Source organism: Aythya marila (genome assembly GCF_965140915.1).
Source record: "Aythya marila genome assembly, chromosome: 2".
NCBI classification, from domain to species: Eukaryota; Metazoa; Chordata; class Aves; order Anseriformes; family Anatidae; genus Aythya; species Aythya marila.
In genome coordinates, this window is record NC_139043.1 from 111,738,738 (window position 1) to 111,761,813 (window position 23,076).

Consider the following 23,076-nt stretch of genomic DNA (forward strand, 5'->3'; position numbering starts at 1 on the left):
TTTTTGATCTGCTGGCCATATGCTTTATGTAGCCAGTACGAAATTTTTTTATCTGTGATCAGAGTTTGCTGTTGGCTCATTTTCAACTTGGCACCAACCATCACCAAGTCCTTTTCAGCAAGGCAAAAATGTCTATAAAGATATATGCATTCCTAGAGAGAAAGTGGGAAAAATGCAATCTTTCAAAACAGCAATAAGTCCTTCCAAGTCCTTCCTCCTCTCCTTTCTCTCTCTCTCTCTTTTTTTTTTTTTTTTTTTTTTTTTTAATAAAAATAAAAATTCCTCTGACCCTCTGACACACGTGAGTATGTGGTTGGAAAGAATGATTGTATTGAAAGAAGGAGACAACCAAAATATATTGTTTCAAAGTATCTCCAGGTGATGCAGAATCTCTAAATTTGAGTGACTCCCAAATTCTATAACTGTTAATAAAAATAATTTATTTGCCCTGCAATATAAGTCACAAGCTTTCCAATACTATCTTCACAAATATTCAAATCATCACTGCTAATGCACTGAATCCTGTATCTGTCTACATATTGTTACAGTCAAAACAAATAGAGCATATAAGCCAAGCTTATCTATCTACCTATCTATTTATTTATTTATTTTGTATTGGTTATAAGAAAAATAATGGTTTTCAGCTTTCTTTTTTAAAAATAGCCCCTCAGCAGGAAGCCAGTTATGTATGAATCTATTTGCTGAAAGAAATTGAAAAAAACTATAAACAGAAAAGGAAGCCCCTATTGATAGGAGTGAAATTTTGTTCAGTATCTACTATTATTAGCCACTAGATGAGAAGTAGGCAGATTGGATAGATGTTTATTGAAATTCTGTATAGTACGCAGAACACTCTTTTATTGTACTTCCTGGCATTATATGAAAATAAGCCTTATTTGGAAATATGATGATCAGTTCTGTTAAATCATGTTCAATCATCTTATATAATAACACCTATATTTTGTTATTCATTTCAGATTTCAGAGACCTATGCCTTCCTACCGAGAGAAGCGGTGACACGATTTCTAATGAGCTGCTCAGAGTGCCAGAAAAGAATGCATTTAAACCCAGATGGAGCAGATCATAAAGGTAGTTTTAGTGTCAAATAGCGGAATGTAAAGTAATTTTATTTCTAATACCCATTTATATTTGCCTAGCTTAAGTGAGGGTTCATAAAAATTTGGTAGACTGGAACAGTTCAATAAGTCAGATCATCTCGTTTACTTAAGCTGGAAGGTAGTGAATCTTCTGCTTTTGCTTAAGGATGGAGTGTAATACCATATGCACCCTCAATAGAAAGATGATTCTATCTGGAGGAAATCATTTATTTTGCTAGGGAAATGTTTATATGGAGGCTTAAACATAAGGAACAGATAGACTGCATGTGCTGTAGTCATTTGGGATAGAAGTACTCATCACTTTCCAGGTTTCAAACTTGATTTCCATTTTTCTTCAGGAGATTTCCATCTGCACAGCCCACAAGCAATTGAAAATGCCAAAGTTAGAACTAAATGACATAACTGTCTGACTTTGACTGCCGAGTAGGCTGAAGTAGCCTCCACAACTAACATATAATGCATAATAAATATTTTTATTACAGATAATGGAAAACCTCCAACTTTGGTGACCAGTATGATTGATTACAATATGCCAATTACCATGGCCTATATGAAACACATGAAGCTGCAGCTACTAAATTCACAGCAAGATGAGGTACAAAATGAAACCTTTTAAGTTTTTTATTGTTGTTGTTTTCCTGTATTCTTTGTTGCTTGTCTTTGTGGTAGCCAAGGAACTGAACTGAAGATTGATGTGGATCCCGTCTTTATAATTCATTGCTAGAATAGTAACTCTGAAATCAAACCAAGGCTGTGTGCAAGTGATCAGTTTGAGAGAAAGTGTCATGACTTAGTGCCCTTCCATGGCTGGGGGTAATATGTTGTACTGCTTCAAAGAACCCGAAGGTGCCCTCTTACTGTCTGAACCACTGGAAACGATAAGGGGGGCAGCATGTTTGCCTCAGACTTAGCGCTATGCTCAGCAGTGACTTTCGTTGTCCGCTTCTGGAGAGCAATACCATCGACAGCTGAAATGAATGCCATGATGCTCTCAAGGTTAGTAGCCAGGATGCAACATGTTACGGTGAGATAGATGGAAACCTTAGCAACATCTGCTGATATCTTCAAGGCAAAAAGCTTGATAAATAAGAGTAGGGGGTTCTTTTGAAACCTCAAATAAAAAGACAGTGAAAAAAAAAAAAAGAAGAGCTGTAGCCTGAGAATCAAGCTCCTTAGAGAGAACTGGAGTTGAATTGCATTTAATTCATTTCAAGAATTATTTCTGTGATGTATTCAGATTTTTCTCAGATATTAAGAGATACTTTGTCAATTGGAGGGCACCTACCAAATCTTTTGCAGTACACTAATTTTCCTAGAAATATGTTCATTTACCATTTGAACTGCCAAATATTTAGAAGCCCAGCCATTTGCCAGCCAAATAGCAGTCCTGCGTGCTGTGTCCTTCTGCTTGACTACAAGATTTTTTTAATTATTATTATTTTTTATAAAGAGAACCTCCCAAAACTACCTTAGCAGCTGCATTATCCCAAAGACCCTGAGTGACCCTTGACTTTTGTGGAGTCAGCCAGATTTGGTTTCATAATAAGTAGCTGTCAGCTACAACTAGAGATGTATGAATTATTCAGCACCCCATAGAATGAGGATTTTGTCACTCTTGCAGAAATATCAGGATCCTTGTTTCACTTTTGCCTGATTTTTTTTTTGGTTTGTTTTTGAAAAAAAATATGTATTTATTTTTATTGGGAAGGGTGTATGGAGAGATCCTTGACTCTGGGTTCTTCACACACACAAATGCAGCCTAGTGTGCTGGCCCTTTTTAGGAATCTGACAGCAGGATTTCAAGCAGCAGGAGGTAAGAGGCTTTATCCCTGCAGTAGCCTTAGGAGTTAAAGGACTCTTTGGTTTCCCCACTTCCCCTCTTTCAATATTACTCAGCCCACAGTAGGGTCAGGCACTCATGATGGATCAGGGCCATCTGCCACAGTTTCTCTATAGCCTGAATGTTTTGGTGTTGTCACTCTGGTCTGATGACTGATATTTTCATTAAACCATTTTTTCATCTGGATGAACCAGCGGCAATGATACACGGGCAGCAGGAAGCAGCATTGCTTGGTATCTCTGTGCCCAGCTCAGTTTTGTAGCTCTAATGTTACTGAGTATGAAATGTTGGCAATGTTGGATTTATAAAAAGAAAAGTAGTTTTTGATATGTTTTAGTCATAACGTGTTTGCCAGAGCAGAGTGGACACAAGGAGAGTTCTCAAGATAATCTTTACATCCTTTCTCAAAGAATTGTGGCTAAGAAATTCTTTTTAAATACAGGCTGTACATTTCTTACACAGAAAAAAAAAAAAGGCAGTGAAATGTTACAGTACAAAGCAGGAAGATTCCTGGTGCATATATTCAGATTATGTCATGCACTTAAAAACATGCTTTGGTTTATAAGAAGGTTCTGTTTCCAAGGTTTCATCAATCATATCTGTGTTCTTATGGAGGGGGTGGAATTGAGACAGGAGTGAACTGAGATGCCACAACTAGCTAGCACAGTGATTGAAAGCCTCCAAGTTCTCTCATCCTCAGTTCATCATTTTTCATCTGAGGCCATTGATGAAAGGGAAACAAGCTTGATCTAACTGGAGAACTCATTCACATGTGGGAATTTACATTTGTGCTGCAACTGGTACAAAGGCCAGCAGCTACCAGCTCATGCTCCCCATGTGGGTACATCCAAATTCAGAAAATGTTTTACACAATGTGTACAGTGAGTTGGAGATGTTCTACAGAGGCAAACACAGGCTGCCCATGTGTGTTGTTGTTTTTTTATACCTATGCAAGTAGCAGATAACCATAATTGCGTTATTGGGAGCCCATATAGATTGCCCAGCCTCAGAAATAGAAAATGTAAGCTGCTGCTTGCTGATCCCTGCAGGGATCAATGAGAAATACCACTGTGCCTTAACACTAGCATAATGTTCCAGAAGATCTTAGGGAATTCGTGTCTTGATCTTGCTTTATGAGAAAGCAGCATGCATTTTCCCTAAATCCCAGAACCAGCTTGTTGTGTACCTCAGCCCCATCTGTCTGGGGCTCAAGGCTGGTGGACACCAGCTCCCCATGCCCAGCTCACACAAGGGCATAGCTCTTTTATTTGCTGTTGCCTTATCTGGGGTGCTTAACACCCTGCCTGGGCAAAGGTAGAGAGGTACCGACTATAGAAGGCCTCACTTCTCCATTTCTTTTTTTTTTTTTTTTTTTTAAATAAAACTTTGAGAACAAGCTGTGTTTGTGCCATTACATGACATTGTCTTGCTGTGATGGTGCAGAACAATATCACCTTGCATGTTCTTCTCTAACCCCTGGATGGCAATTGGTATTGCCATCCTGGTTCAACAAGAAATACCTATGCAAGCTGGAAAAAACACCAAGATCCAAGAGAGGAATTGATCTAAGGGCCAAGTGCTTAGAAAGAAGAAAGCAATGTTAGCATCTGTAGAAACTAGTTCACAGTAAATACATGGTAAATCAAATTGTAAACTTTGCTTCTTTTATAGGTTACTTCTGGTAAGCAACCCAAACAACAGTCTGTTATTTGTTAAAACAAAGTTTTAATTTTGTTCATTTTTTGTTTGTTTTGATTTTAAAACAAAAAGGCTTATGTTAAATGGAAAAGTATTTTAAACTAATCTTTAAGGGATACAAAGTTATCTGCCTTATTTTTCTGTATGCACTTGAAATGGCTTTTCTTCACAACAGGAGTAATTATCTCAGAAAAATTGTTACTGAAAATATAGCACTGTAGGTTTGTATGTTGCCTCCACAGCTTACAGAATAAGACTTGTGAATGCTAAATTTTTAATCCATAAATGGTTGCATGAACTTCAGTCGGACCGAAACAAGTGAAATCGAACACATATTATACACATATTAAACACGTATGTGAACACTCATGGGACTAGATACAAAACTGTTTTGCTTGTGTAACTGGGGACAAACTTTCCAATTGTGACTTTTTGTACTCTGTTACCATCACTAGAAGAGTCTCTGTAATTGGACTTGATGGATAAGTCATATTAAAGACGTATGAGGTGGAATAAATTCCAAGTGATTTTCATGTGATTATATTACTTTGGTTTGCCATTGACTGTCGTTTGAGCATGGTAAACAATCTTCCTCATGTTCATAGATGCTTCTGTAAACACAATGGCAATGTAAAGGTGATGTCATGATAAGAGAATTTGGTTGTGGTTTCTTATTAGGTCAAGTTGCAATTTAGAAATATTTTACTGTAAGTGGTAAGCACAGGGTTACCTGCCTTGCTTCAGAAAGGTAGAAAATTCAGGCATGTAATGTGGAGAGCTCTCCCCAGCCATGCCTGAGTAACAAGGACTTTGCATGGGGTCTCTAGTTACAACCCTGTTTTACAAAATGCTATGGAAACAGATATGAGTGTGATTATGCAGTATCATCATAGTTGATCAAATTGCATTTGTCAGACTATCATATCACATAAATGTTGTGTGTTCCTTGCTCTTTATGTGCTTTGCTTGTTCACTTATATACATGAAGTATTACTATGTGAATGTATTCCATGTCAGGTATAAGTGAAATGAATTAGAGTGGGTAAGCTCCACATATAATGTGAACAGCATACAATATTTTCTGACATGTCTCTGAAACTTTCAATTTGCAGGATGAAAGCTCTATAGAAAGTGATGAGTTTGATATGAGTGACTCTACTAGGATGTCAGCTGTGAACTCCGACCTCAGCTCAAATCTCGAAGAGAGAATGCAAAGTCCTCAGAATCTCCAAGGCCAGCAGGATGGTAAGGTTCTCTTTTCATACAGAAAATGTGGTATTGTCTTGTCTCTCTCCCATTCTGTGCCTTCATTTAGTACCTGCTGTGTCCTTTTCTTCATGGTGAGTTTCATTAGGTAATTTGAAATGCATGTTCCCTTTGTATCAGCATGAAGAGGATGAAGTTGGTTGTGTTTTTCCTTTCCTTTCCTTTCCTTTCCTTTCCTTTCCTTTCCTTTCCTTTCCTTTCCTTTCCTTTCCTTTCCTTTCCTTTCCTTTCCTTTCCTTTCCTTTCCTTTCCTTTCCTTTCCTTTCCTTTCCTTTCCTTTCCTTTCCTTTCCTTTCCTTTCCTTTCCTTTCCTTTCCTTTCCTTTCCTTTCCTTTCCTTTCCTTTCCTCTTTTTTTTTTTTTTTTTTTTTTTTTTTTTTCCAAGTTAATTTACTTGTTGCTTAGGCAACAGGTGAGTGCTTAGATCACTATATGTAAAGTGTTATTATTTTATTATTTTTATATATGAAATGTGACCATACGCAGGCATAAAATGATATGAAACTCAAACCTTTCCAGGGCAATCCAGAAAGCTGAGAAAGTTGGTTTTGGTAGTTGAAATGAGAGAGAAGAGAGAAGAAGTATGTAACAGAAGAGTAGTTGTTTGAGAGCTAGGAACGGGATGTCATATTCAGAAAATAGGATTGAAAAGACAAACTCCAACAGAGAAATAGAGGTAATAGAAGAGAAAATGCAACCAGCAGCATTGTAACTGAATGTTAGTTATTTCTAGGTTAGTTGCAAGATGAAGCTAATTTGTTGTTGAAAGAGATAGAAGTTTTACTTTGCACAGAAGGAGCACAAATGAGTACTCTGATTTCGGCCCTTGTTACAGAATGAGTTAGGTAGGCCTGGTTTGAAGTGAAATTTCTCCTTGGGGATGGAGCTCATGCACAGCCTCTGTTATACAGCATGTTAAGGTGGCCCATGGGTGGCACATGAATGTGCAACACCCAAAGTGCAGGTGTTTTCTGTGGCTATCAAAATCAACATATTGGTATTCTGTACCGTGTAATTTCCTGAACATGTGTGCCAATTCAGAAGGGCTTCTTATATTTCTCCTGAACACTATATATATGGAATTTGATGGTTAAGCTGGATTCTTTCCACTTTTTGCATCATCACCGGTTGTTAGCTTGTAAGCTATGTATGTTAGAAGGTGTGTGTGTTACACAGTGGCTGATAGGATCTGGTTATGGGCATGACCTTCTGCTGTGTTGCTCTCCAGACAAATAAAGGAGAAGGACATTTATTATAATTTCCTAGGCAATTCTGCACAAGAAGCAGGGGAAGCCAGTTCGCTTTCCCGCTGAAGTCTGACTTTTCAGGGCTAATATGTAATAATACAGTTAACTTAGAGTTTTCAGGGATTCTTTGGAAGGTGTCTGTTTTATGTGTCTGTCTTTCGGTGAAAACTGTGCTTTAGAGGTTATCACTTACACATATACTCAATCTATTTCACATATGAAGTATTTCTTAATAGTAATTGCGTGCACGTGTAACTCTGAAGTAAAACTCACAGCTCAGTGCCACAACTTGGAGAAATGCCTATCATACATGTCTTAATACATTCTACTACCAGAGTAATGCTCCACATCTGATCATAGAAGAACATATGTACAAAAGATAAAACTCTGCTAATCTGTCACTTGCTATTTAAAATCTGTGGCAAATAAATGCACTATGGTCTTTGAACTACAGGTAGTGTAATCTTACAGAATTGCTTTAAGTCTCTCTGCTTTCCCTCCTCTCCTCCCACATGGCAGTTGCTCACCTTCTTAAGGCAATACTATTTTTTTGTTACTTCTTCTGGCTAAAGCATCTGCTGATAGAGAGATTTGAAATAACAGCTCTGCCTGTCTCATGGTTTTCCTGTGTTAGATGCTATCAGGTAGCAAACCTGAGTGTGGCCAGTTATAGCAATTCTGTGTTTCAAGGTATTGGAGAAGAGGCTGAAGAAGAATCTGGAAGACATTAGAGAAGGGAAGAAGGGGCAGGAAAGAAGAATGCTAGGAGAGGGCAGGAAAAAAAAAAAAAAAAAAAAAAGATTGGAGGAAATTAATGAACAATGGAACATAGGGAAAGAAGCAGAACAGGAAGGAAAGACAAAGGGGAGCTTAAATGAACCTAACAGTAGCATTCCTTTTGCTGTCACAGCTTCTACTGTAAAATTTCACAAATTTAATACTTAATTATAGTGTATGCCCACCCAAATTATCACTTAAGCATAAATGTGTGCCTGAAGCGATTCCTTCTCCTTTCCCTTGAACTGTTTTGTATGTCCATGAGAGTTTATGTCAGCCACCACATACAGTCTACTGGTAAAGACACCTGATGTGTGGTTTATCTGGAATGTGTTTGCTGCATTCTGGCAGGTGGAAACTTACTGCTGTGTGTGATTGCCCACGCACACCTGGTTGGGAATGGTGCCTGTGGTGGAACGGGACGGCTGCCACAAATGTACTCTTGCTGGTAGAATGATTTGCTAATGGGAATCGTTTGCTAACGGGAGTTACTGCTGTCTGGGTTGGATTAGTGACAGATCCAGAAGTGGTGTGTTCTGCCACTGGACATTTGCATGGCTTTCCATACAAGCTGGTGTAAGAATATTTTGCGATATCTAGCATTCTTTTCCCATGTATTTCCACTGATTAATGCTACAATATAAACAGTCAGTGTACCCTAGAGGAACGCAGTAGTGGGTGTGACCATGCTAACAAGGGATAGATGGAGACACTTCCAGTTCAGTTTGTCAGAGCACCATGAAACGTCAGCCCTACATTAAGGGAACAAAATGCTTTCATACCCTCTTATCTGTGGCTATACCTGTATTGTATTCAATCACGTATGTGGCTTTGGAACGCCATTGCAGAGATCATGCTAGAAAATTTGGCCTGCAGTTTCTCAACATCTTCTAGTCTAGTACCCTGCGTTCTCTGTTTCTTATGGTTACATCATTTGAACCTGAGCAGAATTAAGAAAATATGAGAGCAACCCACAGTGTTGGGTGAAAGCACTGAAAGCAATTGACTTCTTCATCCAGGAATACCATGGTCAGCAGGAAACTGTTGAGGAGGAGGACACAGAGAGGGAAGGTGTGTGTTTGCTTGCAGTGGATGCGTGTTGGTACTGCACAAGAGTCCAGGGCTCAGCAAATGTACCAAGGCTTTGTATAATTCCCTGCATAAAGAATATTAGATTGAAATGGAAAGAAGAACTGAGAAAAAAAAAAAAGTAGAGAGAGATGGTGAATTCTGTCCATAGCAGTGAAACCACCACAGCACTGTGAAGGACAGTTCCCACTTTAAAATTAGCCTTTGTGTGCTTTTAAATAACAGGGCCTTGAGTCACACCTGCTGGTGGATGGCTGAAAATAGCATTGTGAGCACCTGCAGGGCTGCTGCAACTATGGGGGAGGAGTTGGAAAAGAGCTGCTGCTCTTCCCTGGGGAGTTAGAAAAGGAAAACATCTCTAATATGCAGTTGGTTTGTTCCCCAGCTGGGAATGGGGTAGGGCTATCTGGTTACCAGTCCCTGGGAGCTGCTTTTTCTAGCAGCAAGCTGGATAATAGGGCTGCAAATTGCCAAAGTGTTCCTTTCTCTTTTGTACCCCCTCCTCTTGTTCACCCCTGTTTTCTTGTTTACCTACTCTGGGAGTCTTGTCTGTGTCCTGTCTGTTTCCTTATAGGTATAAATGCTACAGCTCCCTTGTCCTAAGCTGGTTCTTGGGGTGAGTGCTGCACACTGCTCATCTGCAGGCAAAGCTCCCACATGACAGCTGTCTTTGATTCTCCTTTTTTCTAATAATGCTCTAGGGACTTGGATGCGAGTGGATCAAAACCTTTTGCTCTTGTCTCAAACTGCAGGCAGCATGCAAGGTTTGCCAACTGAGTCTGAAACAAAGGAGATACACTTTTTTTTTTATATATATATAATTAGGAATTCAGTGCTTCAACCTGTACAAAATGATTTCTGTAGCAAAAAAAAAAAAAAAAGGATCTCTAGACAGGTCTGTCTGAAGGGCAACAAGATGATCTGCCCAGAGGCAAAACGGGAGTCTGGTTGCCCTTGCCTGCTAGCTGGAGCTCTGTGCAGAACAGCTGAGTGTGCTTTGTTCACTTGTGGTGGTGGTTCATTGGTGACTAAGGCACAGGAGCAGAGCAGGGGGGCTCTAGTTAGAGGAAACAAGAAACACGCACAGTTCTGTCCCTAGAAGTAACAAGGGGCTAAATTGGATACCTCACCAGGTGAACTATCAAATAAAAATCAGAGATGAGGCTATTTGTAAGTCCATGCAAGATGGAGAATTCTCCTATTTGCAGTTTTTCTCACTCTACTGAGGTGCAGCAAAACATTTGAATGCTTTGTTTGGATTTGGGTCAAGGGATTATGTTCTCTTCAGTCCAGTTTGTAGAAAATGATAGTTATGTGTGTATACATATTTATATAGAAATACCCCTCACAGACATTGTATGGAGACTGTGCTTATGGAGTCTAGTTATGACAAAATGTGTCATGATTTAACCTTTGACAGGGGTTGTAATATAACCTTAGACATGGAGATCAGTAATAAGCTTTTCCCATTTTCTTTTTCAATTTACAGAAAATTGGGCAATAGTACTGTAATGTAGTGGAGGAGTATTCCTTCAAGTAGCTTGTGAGCATTTGGATGGTGCCAATTCTTTTTTCCATAGCATGCTTAAGTTGCCAGGCTTTACACAGTGTATATTTAGGAAGTGCTTGAGGTTTACTTTAGCTGTTCCCTTCACTCATATGGTGTTTGTGGTAGATGGAAGTTTTGGATCATCTAAATACCTGTTTTCTACATCAAAGATGTAATCTTTAGTCAACAGCTTGACTTGAAACAAGTAGCCAATTAAATTGTTAAATCTGTTTGTCTGTGCAAGAGTGCAGAGTTTATTAGACCCGTGCTTGCCATTGTTTTGTTGTCTCTTAACTGAACCCTAGCCAAGTTTTTAATCCATCTTCCCCTTCTGAATTGGTTATACTGTAGCAGTTCTTTCTGCTTTTATCTTTATTCCACTAAACCTGGACTCTCTGTCTTACAATACTGACTTTTCCTTTTTCACAATGTAATTTAAGTGAGATGCATGGGTTCAAACACCAAGTGAGATGTATGGGTTCAGGCCAAAGTGAAGACAGATTGGCAAAGGAGCATACTGGTGTAAATCCTCCCTGCTGTTGCCTATGTTTTGACTGTGCTATTGATGTAGAGTAAAGTGAGTGGTAACAAAGCCAACATGAGAGCAGAAGATTCTCAGCACTAAACCCATTGCAATCTTTTTGTTGCTATTTAAGAAGTCTCTGTGGAAACTTATTGTAAAATAATTTTGTAAATTAATTTTAAATTAAGGGGTATTGTGCCTTTAACTTCTGTTCAAACATTGAAAGGTTTTCCAGATAGGCTTGTTGTATATGAGGTCTAGTTGTGCTCAGTTTCAGCAATGGACCACAGAAGATTAGCCCAAATGTTTGCAGGGTTTGCTCGTCTTTTACTTAGAATCTTGACATCTTTAGGCTTCAAAACAAAGCACCTGACATTTCTATAGTGCATAGGATGGACTGAAATTACCACCCAAAGTCATAAAGCTGTAATAGCTTGTGCTATTAAACATAAAATGAAAAGCAGCCTGCTAGTTTTCCTTCATGCAACCTCATGTACTTGTAGAAAGCCTTTTAATGTGGGGGATTTTCTGTGGCTTGACTGGTTTTATTTGCAATTTGTAGATCATACCAACACAGCTATAATGCTATAAAAGTTGCTTATTATGCTTGTATTTTATACAGGACATTAGGTTAATAAGCATTTTACTCTAAAGCACAAGGTAATTTTTGCTTAATAGTGTGGGTTTGGGCTGATTAAGAGTGGAGGATGTAGCACTGTTAGCTTATAAAAAGCATAGAAAAACAACTGCTACTTTACTGTTTTTTGTTCATTTTCAAAATGGCAGAGCATATAAACTTGCATTCAAGTTGGGGCCAGGAGAGATTCTTAATTTTGAGATATATTCAGACTTTCTGGTCTTGCTCAAGCCAGTGACACCTGTGACATTTTGGGCAACAATTTCTATTCATATAATGAGTAAGGATGAAACAATAAATACTAGCATTCTGAATGAGATCTATGATACCTGTCTGTCTCATGGAAATGGAAAAGAAGAGACACATAGCATCAAAGCAGTGCTGATAATATAGTACCTTATGCACAGTGTTTTGTGATCTTGCTCTAATTTCGCTGGAGAGGAAAGATCTCCTGTATGGACAGGTTTTACCTTTCCCTTATTCTGGGAGGTTGAGCAGATGCAGCAGAGGATGAATGAGGGCAACAAACACATAGCACGTCCCAAAGATGAGGGCTGAGACAAACTTGCAAGAGGGAATGAGGAAGGTCTCTGCTTCTGCTGCCCAGCAATCTGTTCTGAGGATAAGCAAAGGTCTCCTGTGTCTGCAGTTGTCAATCTGCTGCCTCTCACAAGCACCAGCTTCATTACCAAATAAAGCATGAGATAGCAGAGTCACATATGCATGTTGCTGAATAAGTCTTTGGGCTGCACTGAAGTGTTATCTTACTCTTGTCAAAATTACAGAGGTTTTTTTACACAGGGAATCAGGTATAATACATGGCTCTATTTGAGAAAATTAATATCATTTTCACCTAAGCAGAGTTAAAGTGGACCTGAGAACTTGGCATACAATAATACTATTATTTTGTTTCAGTGAAGCTACACCTGGGGTGATTTGGCCCATCAGGTTTGCTTTGATGTAACTTGATTTGCACAAATACATTTAAGAGTTTTTTTAAAGAAAGCTGAAACAAAGAACAGAAATCCAGACAATTGTACAAATCTCATTCCACTGGCACTTTAATGACTTCTTTGGAGATGACACGTTATCAGTGTGAATGGTGCTACAAGTGACACTGAAAGGACTCCTGAACACTGTTACAATGTCAGTGATAATGCATTGTACTGAGCCTGTGCAATGGCTTGATGTATGAATGGCGCTGCTGTATTAGAAACTTTCAGTCCTTGGGATTATTAAGGGTTCTCTGGAGTACTGGATGGACTTTTCAACAAATGAAGTATGTTAATGTACTGGCTACTTCTTACAAGGCAGCTGATACTGTCATCAGAGGGCTGAGTAGATTGATGAGGCTCTTCTACAGTCTGATAGATAAAAGCCTGCCTTTGACTCCTTGTACAACTATATATGTTAAGTATTAAGCAACAGTGTTTCTCCGTGCAGATTAATGATAAATGAATACATGGCTAAGACCAGAACTTCAATAACTGGGTGGACCTGCCTAATTCATTTGCTGATTGCAGCTTCATAGTCATCTTGTGAGTTGGTTGGGCTGAATGTCTTTCCCTGTACATTTTAATTCTAACTGTCTTTTCTTATTTATTTTTTATAACGTGTTCTTTTTTTTTTTGACTTTTTTTTTCTTTCTTTCTTTTTTTTTTTTTTTAAGATCTTATACTGTAATTAGTTGCAGAGACTAAAATATTATTAAATGTGAATTATGCATTTCATAGGCTCTCAGCTACAGTGTGACTGGTCTGTTGCAAGCAGGGAACAATTCCATTTCCCGCACCACCCTCCCAGCTGCACAACTGTCACTTTCCATTACGCTTGCCTTGAACAATTGAGTGTGGCTTGTAATGACAATAATTGCCTCAAAATTGTTTGTCATGTTTGGCTTGTTAGCAACAAACTACTAACTGTTGGTTACAATCAAGTTCTCAGCTATTATTCCATAATTACATAAGGGAATACTTTCAGCCAATAATAGTTCTGAAATGAGAATTATCTTCTCACAAATAATGCTAAAATGCTTGCAGGCCATTCACTCTATTCACAGCCACATTTTTTTTTTTTTTTTTTTTTTAATGTGAGCAATCTAGTGTTAAGTGAAGCCTACTCCTGTGTAAAAGGCTTGCCTCAGACCTGTATCCGCTTACATCTTCAAAACACGTCTGCAGGTTACATCAGTGTTGTACAAGTCCTCTGTTAATAGATGTCTCACTTTGGCAACAGTGCTAACCCATCAAGCTCTCTCTTCCTTACGTAGGTACTAAAAAGAGCCAATTTGCTTTTAATTTCAATATGTAACTCATTGTAACTAAGCTTAGAAGGATTTCTGAAAATGCTAGTTTGGTTTTGGTTGATTTTTTTTTTCCCCTTAACTTAGCATTCTTCAGGCTTTTTCTTCCCATTTAATTTTGCTTTCCACTTTATCCTTTTGTAGGTAACAGTTGACTTTAGTAGGAGCTATGTACAGAGATGGTTTGATTGAATTTGGTTTGCTTCATTACAGTATAGTTAGAGTTTTTTTGATAATTATGATTAAAATATATGGTAGACATTGATTCCACATTTTTTTTCCCAATTACATTTAATGTAGAAAAATATTTTTTTTTCAGTTAAAGTAATATACTTTAAAGAGGATTAAATATAGCCATTATTTCTTTACTTAGCTATATTTTATTTAAGAAAGAAAGTGGTTTTTTTTTTTTTTTTTTTTTTTTTTTTTTTTCTGAACAGGAAATTCCCTGAAGACACTGGGCTATCTTGCAATTTTTTTAATGGAAATTTAAAATGTATCTTACTTGATTTTTTTTTCATGCTGAAAGTTTAAAATTAGAAGTCATTTGCTAACTAAACACAAATACTTCATCTGCAAAAAGAGAGCAGTACTTTTTCAGCACTACAGAACTTTGTAATATTTAACACAGAGTAAGTAGATATATAAATTTTCCTGAGATCTGTGAAACAGTGTTTTCAAATAATTGATTTCATCTTGCTAAATAGTAACCACATTCATTATTCTGAGGCAGAGAGACAACCTATTTTTAACACTTCTTAATAACAGGAAGGAAGAAATATATAATATTTCCAGAATTTTCAGGATAGGCTGAACTTTAACAATCTCTTCCAATTACTCGTGAATTCTCATAACGTGGTTACTGAGAGAAAGCAAAAAGTGATAGTTTTCAGGTTGACTGGAAACAGAAGAAAAATATACAAATAATTAGACAACATCAAGACAGATTAAAATGCAGACAGGCTTTTTTACAAATTCATTTAGCAGTTGGTGACTGGCTCGCAGCATACTGGGGGGAGTTTGAGGCTCAAGCAGTCTCCTGCATGCCAGGTGGGCACTGAAGGAACACCCAGACAGACAGACAGGCAAACTTCATTAGCTACTCAACCCACCTGGGTTAATGCTGTGGAGGAAGACACCTCATTTGTGCGTTTTGTGAATTGTACTTAAGTGATGCTGAGAAACCAATCCAGAGCCTCAACATTAACGGTTGGCATTCCCATTAGAATATATTCAGATAAAAGGTGGCAGCATAAAGGAAGAATACAAATTTATGTTATTTACAATTTTCAGAGTTAGGTACACAGAAAGGAAAGGAAATTAATGCATTATGTCAGCTCCGAGAAACTTTTCTCCATTTCCATCATTAAGCAACTCATTAGTGCACTTCGTTGCAACTAGAGCATGGCTCTCCAGCAGAAGCATTTCCCTGAGATCAGTTTCTACTGCAGACTTCCTTGGTCATAGGCATATTTGCATCTTTACCTCTTATGTCCTTCCTCAGATCTTCAGTTTAATTTCAGTTTTTACAAACCAATTTCTCATGAACTGAATCTAGGAGTCAGCTTAACACATCTCTGAGAGAACTAGTGATGGCATCTACCAAGCTTCTAACAGTCCTGATGTCCCATGTGCTTTACTGGGTGGGGCTGTTCCCTAAGAAGATGGTAGAGTGATTCCTGTTAGTAACTGTTCCAGGTCCCTACTGGAAACAAAAGGTTAAACTTGTGTATGAAGCAATAATTATATCTGACTGGAAGGTGAAGTTCAAACCTTTCTCTTTATCTTTTCATACTCTGAAACTTGGATTTCACATCACTATAGACATGGGCAAGGATATTTGAATGAGATCATAAACAAGGAAAAATGATGTGGTTCATTAGCAGCTTTTAAATAAGGCAAGAGTAATGAGTACTTTGGGGTGATAATTGATTAGAAAATTTGATTCTGTGCTTTGAGAAAGGGTGTGATAAAACCGTGATATCAATGGACTGGTTTGAATTCTTAGTGATGATAATTGCTATTATTGGTTAGATGGGAAAATAGGAGATAGAGCAGGGAATATTTTTATTTTTTCTTTGCAAAGACAACAAATGACATTTCAGTTACATGTAGTTACTCTTCCAAGAAGAACCAAAATAAGAACTGTACTAAAAATTTTAATGACTTAATTGGTAAAGACATGCAGTGGGTTTGTTATGTCGCACTGTTTAAGTGTCTCTTGGATGATTATCCTGAAGGCAGCTGAAGCTGCAGCCTATCAAAGAGAGGATGAAGAGACAGAACTACAAGATGTGAGGACTCTCGATGTGAATTACCTGCAATGGGGAAAATAGACCCTCTTCAAGAGGTGTGATGCAAATAGTGAGAGCAGCCAGATGGTCTAGAGAGGCTGAGAGTAAATGTAAGCAAAAAATGTTGTGAAGTGTCTTTTAAAAAGACTCCTTGTTTGTGTATAAAGAACCTATAAATAATATTGAATACTTTACAGGTCTATATCTATCTTCTTGATCAAGGATTTCTATCTGTCTAAAAAAAATAAAAACTGGTCTGAAAATTGGTAACTTTTTCTAAATAACCCTTTCAGTTAACTCTCCAAAGACCATATTTTAATGAAATGTTCAAAAGAACTTTCACCCCTAGTGACCTGACTTTTGGAAATTGCATCCTGCATGATCATGTCAAAAAAATAAGTGTGCAACTAAAACCTTACTAAAGTCAACAGTAAGAATTTCTACAAAGTCCAGTGCAGAAAAGGTTTTGTTTTTCACATTTTCATAGTAGGTTCCAAGCAGCTGAAGAGATCCTGTAGTAGTTAATGTGGATGACAAAATTGTCAATGGTTCTTTAATTAAACCATCAATGCAGTTTATGTGGAGATGATAAGCTTGAGATGATATTTAGTGAGTTAGCCAGGCTCTGCCTGTGTTCCTGTATCTTCCTTTCTTCTTTCTGCTACATTTCTGCAATTCTGCACTGGGTGTTATGTGTGCTTTCTAGGAACTATGCAACTGCTTAGATTCCTGGCTCAGACTATAATCCCTGCTACAACTGTAATCACAGACTTGTAGTTGCACATATTGTTATATCTCCTGCAAATAGGCTCTATTTTAATTAAAAGCATGGATGTTGTAAAGCCTGTTAACAAGGACAAATATTTTTCTGTTCTCTGAATCAGCTACTCAGCAGCATGCTTCCTTTCATTCCCTGGAAAAAAAAAAAAAAAAAAAAGAACCTAAGATTGCTTACCCAAAGAAATAGGGAAATAGGGAAATGGTGGTGAAAACATTAAAAGGCATCTGCTATTGGTAGATTTTGAAAAACAAGATGACAGCCTGGCCAAGTTCTCCCTGTTGATTTAAAAAAGAGGGTTCTGAGTGATTTTTGAACATAATTTTCTCTGTTGGCATTGTACAGTGTTGATTTCAGTAGAACCTTACTTAAATGCAGCTTTGCAAAGGAGAGGGTGGACAAGGTAAAACAATTGTTTTTCTGATAAATAATTCTTCACCAGCTAGGAAACCATGTATACCGCTGGCCTTCCAGCCTTTTACAAGCAGCTCAGACACTGCTATGGCCACACAGAAGAACAAGTTTCTGTGCAAAAGAGCTTCTACTGCATAGATAATTTACTTGAGTGGGTAGCAGTAGATTATTAGTCTTTTCTGTTTCTGTTTTTTAGTAGTGTGATTGGTAGTCTGGGGGGCGGTGATGTTCAATCTATTCAGGCTGGATTTGATTTTGCTTTCTGCTGTTTCTGTTGTTGCTTAGTACGATCCTCTGTTAGTAGAAGAGGATGCTGCAATAACACTTCAGAAGGGAAGGCTGGAGGGGGTTCCACATCTGATAAGTGTTCCACCAAACAGGAATGCTATAATAGAAATAAAGCCCATTGCTTCTTAGTTGAAGCAATGAATGAAGGTTGTAGGATCTTGTATAACACAAGGGCTGGCTAATTCATGCGGATAAACAGACTAGCTAGTAAGACCCCAAACCTACCTTATCATTAAGCACATATATATGATGGAGGGAGCAAGTGTTGGTGTTTCTAGTATCTTTCCCTTTTTTCTTTGTATACAGACAGATGGTCAATAACTTTGTTTTTTAAACCATTTATGCCCTGCACTGGACTACAATTTTGCCCTGAACTGTTATTTCTCTGAATAACAATGAGTTTCTGAGACATTCCTGTCTTGTGGATCAGAAAGAAATCCAGTTTGACTACTTCTTAGGAATGGTGGAATTAGCTACGCTTTGACTATAAATGAAAAAATAAGGAGAAAACCACCCTCCAGACTTTTCCATTGTTTCTGCTCAGACTGAAAACTGTCCTCCTTCAGCACCTTTCAAGGCAGTAAAATGTTATTTATTCTTCTTTCCTATGTAAGCATGTGGTGGATACCTTCTCATATGTTTCTGCTTGGCTGTATGCACAAGTGTGAACAGGAATCAGTTCTGAGGAAAAATCCAGAGAGCAAAGGGTTGAAAAGACTGCTTAGGGAGTGGCAGAAATTGAGCTAGCCAACTTGACAAGGTTATTTTTCCAGCAGTGTTTATTAAAAATATCTATTAAAAATAAAGTTAGTATCGAACCTCTGGCCCTCTTGTATATTCCATTACACAGTATGGAACAAGAACAAAACTAATTCAAATATACACAGAAGTATCAATTTCTGTGAATAGATTTTATGTTTATACATTCTATACCCCTATTTATAAATCTGTGTTACCCTTATCAAATATATATCTCTTTCTGTACTCATCTATTTCAACAAAATGAAATGATCACTGAAAAGAGATAGATCTTTATGATATGGGAATCTGTTATTAAGCAGATGCTACATTTTTCTGTGCTCTAGAGACCATCCCAGACTGTTCAGAAATACCACAGACTTGAATTTCTGGAAGGGTCAGTTCTGTGAATGCCAAATCCAATCAGAGCCAAACACTTCTTGAATTTCCAAGACACGCACACACACAAAAAAATTATATATATTTATATATATATATAGCTTTCTTGTTGTTCTGATGTGAGTGGAAAAGATTTTGATTGAATGCATTTTCAGACAAGTCACAAGGTGTGTGCCATCTCAGACAGCTTGTGTTTTCCTGTTCAACACACGCAACAGCAAGAAATAGTGGCTGTCAGCATCTGAAGCTCTTATCACAATATTGCAGGTTGTACCTGAGAGGCAGCTGTAGCTACAACAGCTTAACAGTTCATTCTTCTTCCAGGGAAGAAATGTCAAAAATAAATCTGGATGACTATCTTGTAGAAGGTTCCATAGCGAAGCCCATGTGAAACCTATCTACGCATATATGAAACCTATTGTGAAACCCTTTCCTTCCCTCAAAATTCTTTCCTATTATAGGATGGTACCCATATTAAGGGTTTCCTCCTGGAACTGTTTCTGATGGTGCTTTGCAGGTCAGGTCAGAAGTCTCATGGAGAACACAAAGATGGTGTGCACTTGATAATTGGTACTGGTGAGTAAATGCTCTCCTGAGGTTTAGCCAGGGCAATTCTTTAGGTGTTTTTCTAAGATCATAGAACCATAGAACATCCTCAGCTTCTTGAACTCCAGCAGGCTCCATGCCATGACCACTGCCCTGGGGAGCCTGTCCCAGTGCCCAATGATGATAGTGGTAATCAAGGCAAGAACTCATAAACTCCATACCTTTTAAGGCCTGTGCCAAAAAGGAAAGGAGACTTCTGGCTCATTACAGGTGGAAGATTATTAGTTTATTTTTGCTGCTGTAGCAAAGTGCCCAAGTGGGCAGCCACTAACATAGCATTTTGAAAGGTCCTAAAATTTAGACTGGGTTGAGTAATTTAATGTTGAATGTTTTTGTTACAGGGAGACCATCAGGAATCAATTCCTTCCTCCTACCACCTTTCATTTGTTCACTTTCATTTTTTAAAGACCATTTTTCCATCATGTAAACATCAAGACAGATAGGGAGAGAGATGGACTGGGGACTGAAAGAGTTTTTGCATTAGTGTCAGGGTGATAAAGAACATTTTTTTTTCATAGCTTCCTGTAGTTATTGGTGAAGAACTTCAAGGTTTTTTTTCTCTCCAGGGTGAGAGTTATTGCAGGAAAGAAATAATTTTCAAAACAATCCTTAGCTCACAGTCTAAGGAATATTTTTCCTCAGTACTGCGTATTTGGTTATTTGCCAACAGTAACCATGTAGTATCAAAGAAGAATGGTAGTAAAGGATGGGGACTAGTGGTTGTAAGACATGAGATCAGAATGAGGTAGAGCAAATAAAAAGGTAAGATCTCTTCGTGCTGATTTCTGCTTGGGATTCCGAGTATGAGAAGAGAAAGGCAGTTTTAGAAGCAAGCAAAAACAGTTTTCCAAAGAGTTGTCCGGAAGACAGGAAGAGAGGCAGCAGTGAGGGCCTGGCAGAGACATAACTGGTAGTTAGACATCTAACTCCTGCAGAGATGTAGCAGGAGAGAGAGCACTTTTCTGCCATTTATGCCTTTGAAAATGCTGCTCTTGGTGAAGGTTTGCAAGTTCTCTTGCAGTGACTCCATGAAGAAGCTGTATAACAGAATTACTTGTCAGTGTGTGAAAGAAAAATGTCAGTGCAGGCAAATGTCTTGCATCATATTCTCAGTGGGCCTACACTACTTTAGAGCAAATGAGGTTCCGACCTTGTTTAAAAACAGCTGTTATTTTCTGTCCACAATATTGATTTCTGCGATAGCTGATAGTTGGTTGTCCTTACATCCTTGTAAGTATGAAAAATGTAATGTTAACCTAAATATTAGGCACATTTTATAAGTCCAGTGTACTGGGGTAATACAAAAATCTGCTGAAGTTCACTTGCTTTCCCTTCTGATCTTCAAATGGTGAAGAAACCAAATAGATGTTTGTGGTAAATGCTTGCTTGATTTCAGTACAACAAAATCTGTTCGGGAATGCCAGCTAGTAAGTAACACAGCATAAATGGCATGCTGCATTATGTTGTCTAAATTCCAGAAGAGATGCTGTCACCTCTTCCACCCACCCTGTACATGTGGAATATCTTTTCAAAGCAATCTGAGGGTGTTTGCCTGTGCATTTAAATTGAAGCCCTGATTCAGTAGTTTTATTGTTCTAAGTAGTAATACTAAAGGAAGTGTTTTCAGTTGGGAACATTTGGGGGAATATTACCATCTTTGTCAAATGTACCCATCCATACAACAAGAGTGGCAGCAATTTCTAATGACTCAGAACATCATGAATCCAGAATGTTTAGAGATATTAGCTGGGATAGCAAAGCTTAGAAAGGTTACTTTCCTATCTCCCTAGTTAAATCTGAAGGCCAATGGAGCTGAGGAAATGAAGTAAGGATGAGATTTAGAAGAATGTCCACTGCCTTGAGTCACAGTACTATATGTCTTTTAGAACCTGGAGGTATCAGAAATTGCCACTAATATGACTGAAGGCCAGAACATAGATTGCAAAAATTAAAAAAAAAAAAAAAAAAAGGGTGGGGGGAGGGCGCTGTAAAATAATCTAAAGACGGTACTCCAAAGGATACATTTCAGATTATAAACTGAGTTACCGGTTTGGGGAATTTATTGACGCTTTAAGAAATGTGCCCAAGGACTCTGGTGAATGAGTAAAGAAAAGGGAGAATGTTAGTATCATATTGCTCACATGAGAGTGAATGGAGGTGTTGGAGTTTTTTTGACATCTATAATCTGTAATAGGAGTGAGTTACAGAGTCAGTGGAAAAAGTACTATCCTATGTTAAATCTGCACTATTCTTTAACAAAATTTGACAAGCTTTCAGAAGAAGGGATTTTTTTGGCCCTGAAAACTACAAATAACTTGTATTCATTTTTTTTTTTTTTTTTTTTTCCTGGATGTTCATACTGATTCAGCACTGACTATATATAGATTTTTCTTTTCTTTTGACAAATCCACTCCCCTGATGTTATTGAGGAGCAGCTTTCAGACTACGCTGGAAATCTGAATGGTATTTTAAGATCCACCTACATCTTATGAGATAGTCTTTACTACTCTAAATTAGATTCTGTAAACATGTCAAATATGAGAATGGGTGGATTGGCCAAAGGTGTCTGAAGTAGAAGCCTTTTCTTTCTGCATGCTACAGCTCAGCTCAGCCTGAAGCATGATAGGCACTTTTAGTGACACATTCACACAGGAAAGAAGAGGATAGCTGTGAAGATAGGCCAGAAACTTCCTCTGCTTGTTGTATGACATGGTTACATAAAAAGCCATATGGAAGCTGTTAGATGTTAGAGTCCTCAAGGTAGGGCTGAGGCCTTGCTTTTGCATTTTGAGTCATGACATTTCTCCTTATATCTAACTAGATCCCGGGCAAACAAGTTTTGACTATAAACACAAAACACCAGTGAGTTCCTTTGTTCTTTGTTTTAAGCACAGTCATTGATAAACCCTTTGAAGTACTCATTAAAAAAATAAACATCTGTGACGTTTAGGTTTGAAATCTGGGCCCAGAAAATGCCTCGAACTCATAGCTCTTTACTACTAGCTTTTAAAAGAGTTGCTGACACTCTTAGCATTCTTGTTCCATTTCAGGAACATTCAAAGAAGTATATAAGAGAGTTCAAACTTAGTTTCTATTGAGTTTTCAACTTCATTACTAGCACAGATAGAGATGTGATCATCCCATGCTACTCTGGTTTTCAAGCCACACCTAGAGTATTGTGTCTAATGCTAGGCCCCACAATTCAAAAAGATGCAGACGGGGGGTCCAAAGGAGGACCAAAAAGATGATTGAAGGGCTGGAGAACCTGCACTGTAAGGAAGTAGGTCTTTTCACCCTGGAGAAGAGAAGGCTCAGGGGGACTTCATCACAGTTTTTCACTATTTAAAGGCTGGTTATAAAGAGGACAGAAGCTCTCTCTTCACATGGAGAAGACCATGGGCAACAGGTACAAGTTGTACCAAGAGAGGTTTCATCTTGATACAAGAAAGAAAATTTTTATAGTGAAGACAATCAATCTTTGGAACAACTAAAGATTGTACCTGGTGATCTTCTG

At 38.0% G+C, this 23,076-nt stretch overlaps 1 protein-coding gene across 6 annotated transcripts in view; it reads left to right on the forward strand.

Annotated features, from left to right (window-relative positions):
• Positions 1-23,076, forward strand: part of NOL4 (nucleolar protein 4) — a gene marked incomplete at its 5' end in the record, with an annotated part of 192,084 nt that overhangs the window by 42,763 nt on the left and 126,245 nt on the right. For 4 of the 6 annotated variants that reach the window (XM_082754280.1, XM_082754282.1, XM_082754284.1 and 1 more), the window contains 3 exons: positions 978-1,089; positions 1,601-1,713; positions 5,769-5,901. In XM_082754280.1, the coding sequence (XP_082610406.1) occupies positions 978-1,089; positions 1,601-1,713; positions 5,769-5,901 (358 nt within the window). Of the gene's footprint in view, positions 1-915; positions 1,090-1,600; positions 1,714-5,768; positions 5,902-23,076 lie in introns of all 6 variants that reach the window. The other 2 variants (XM_082754281.1, XM_082754283.1) reach the window with 1 other exon arrangement.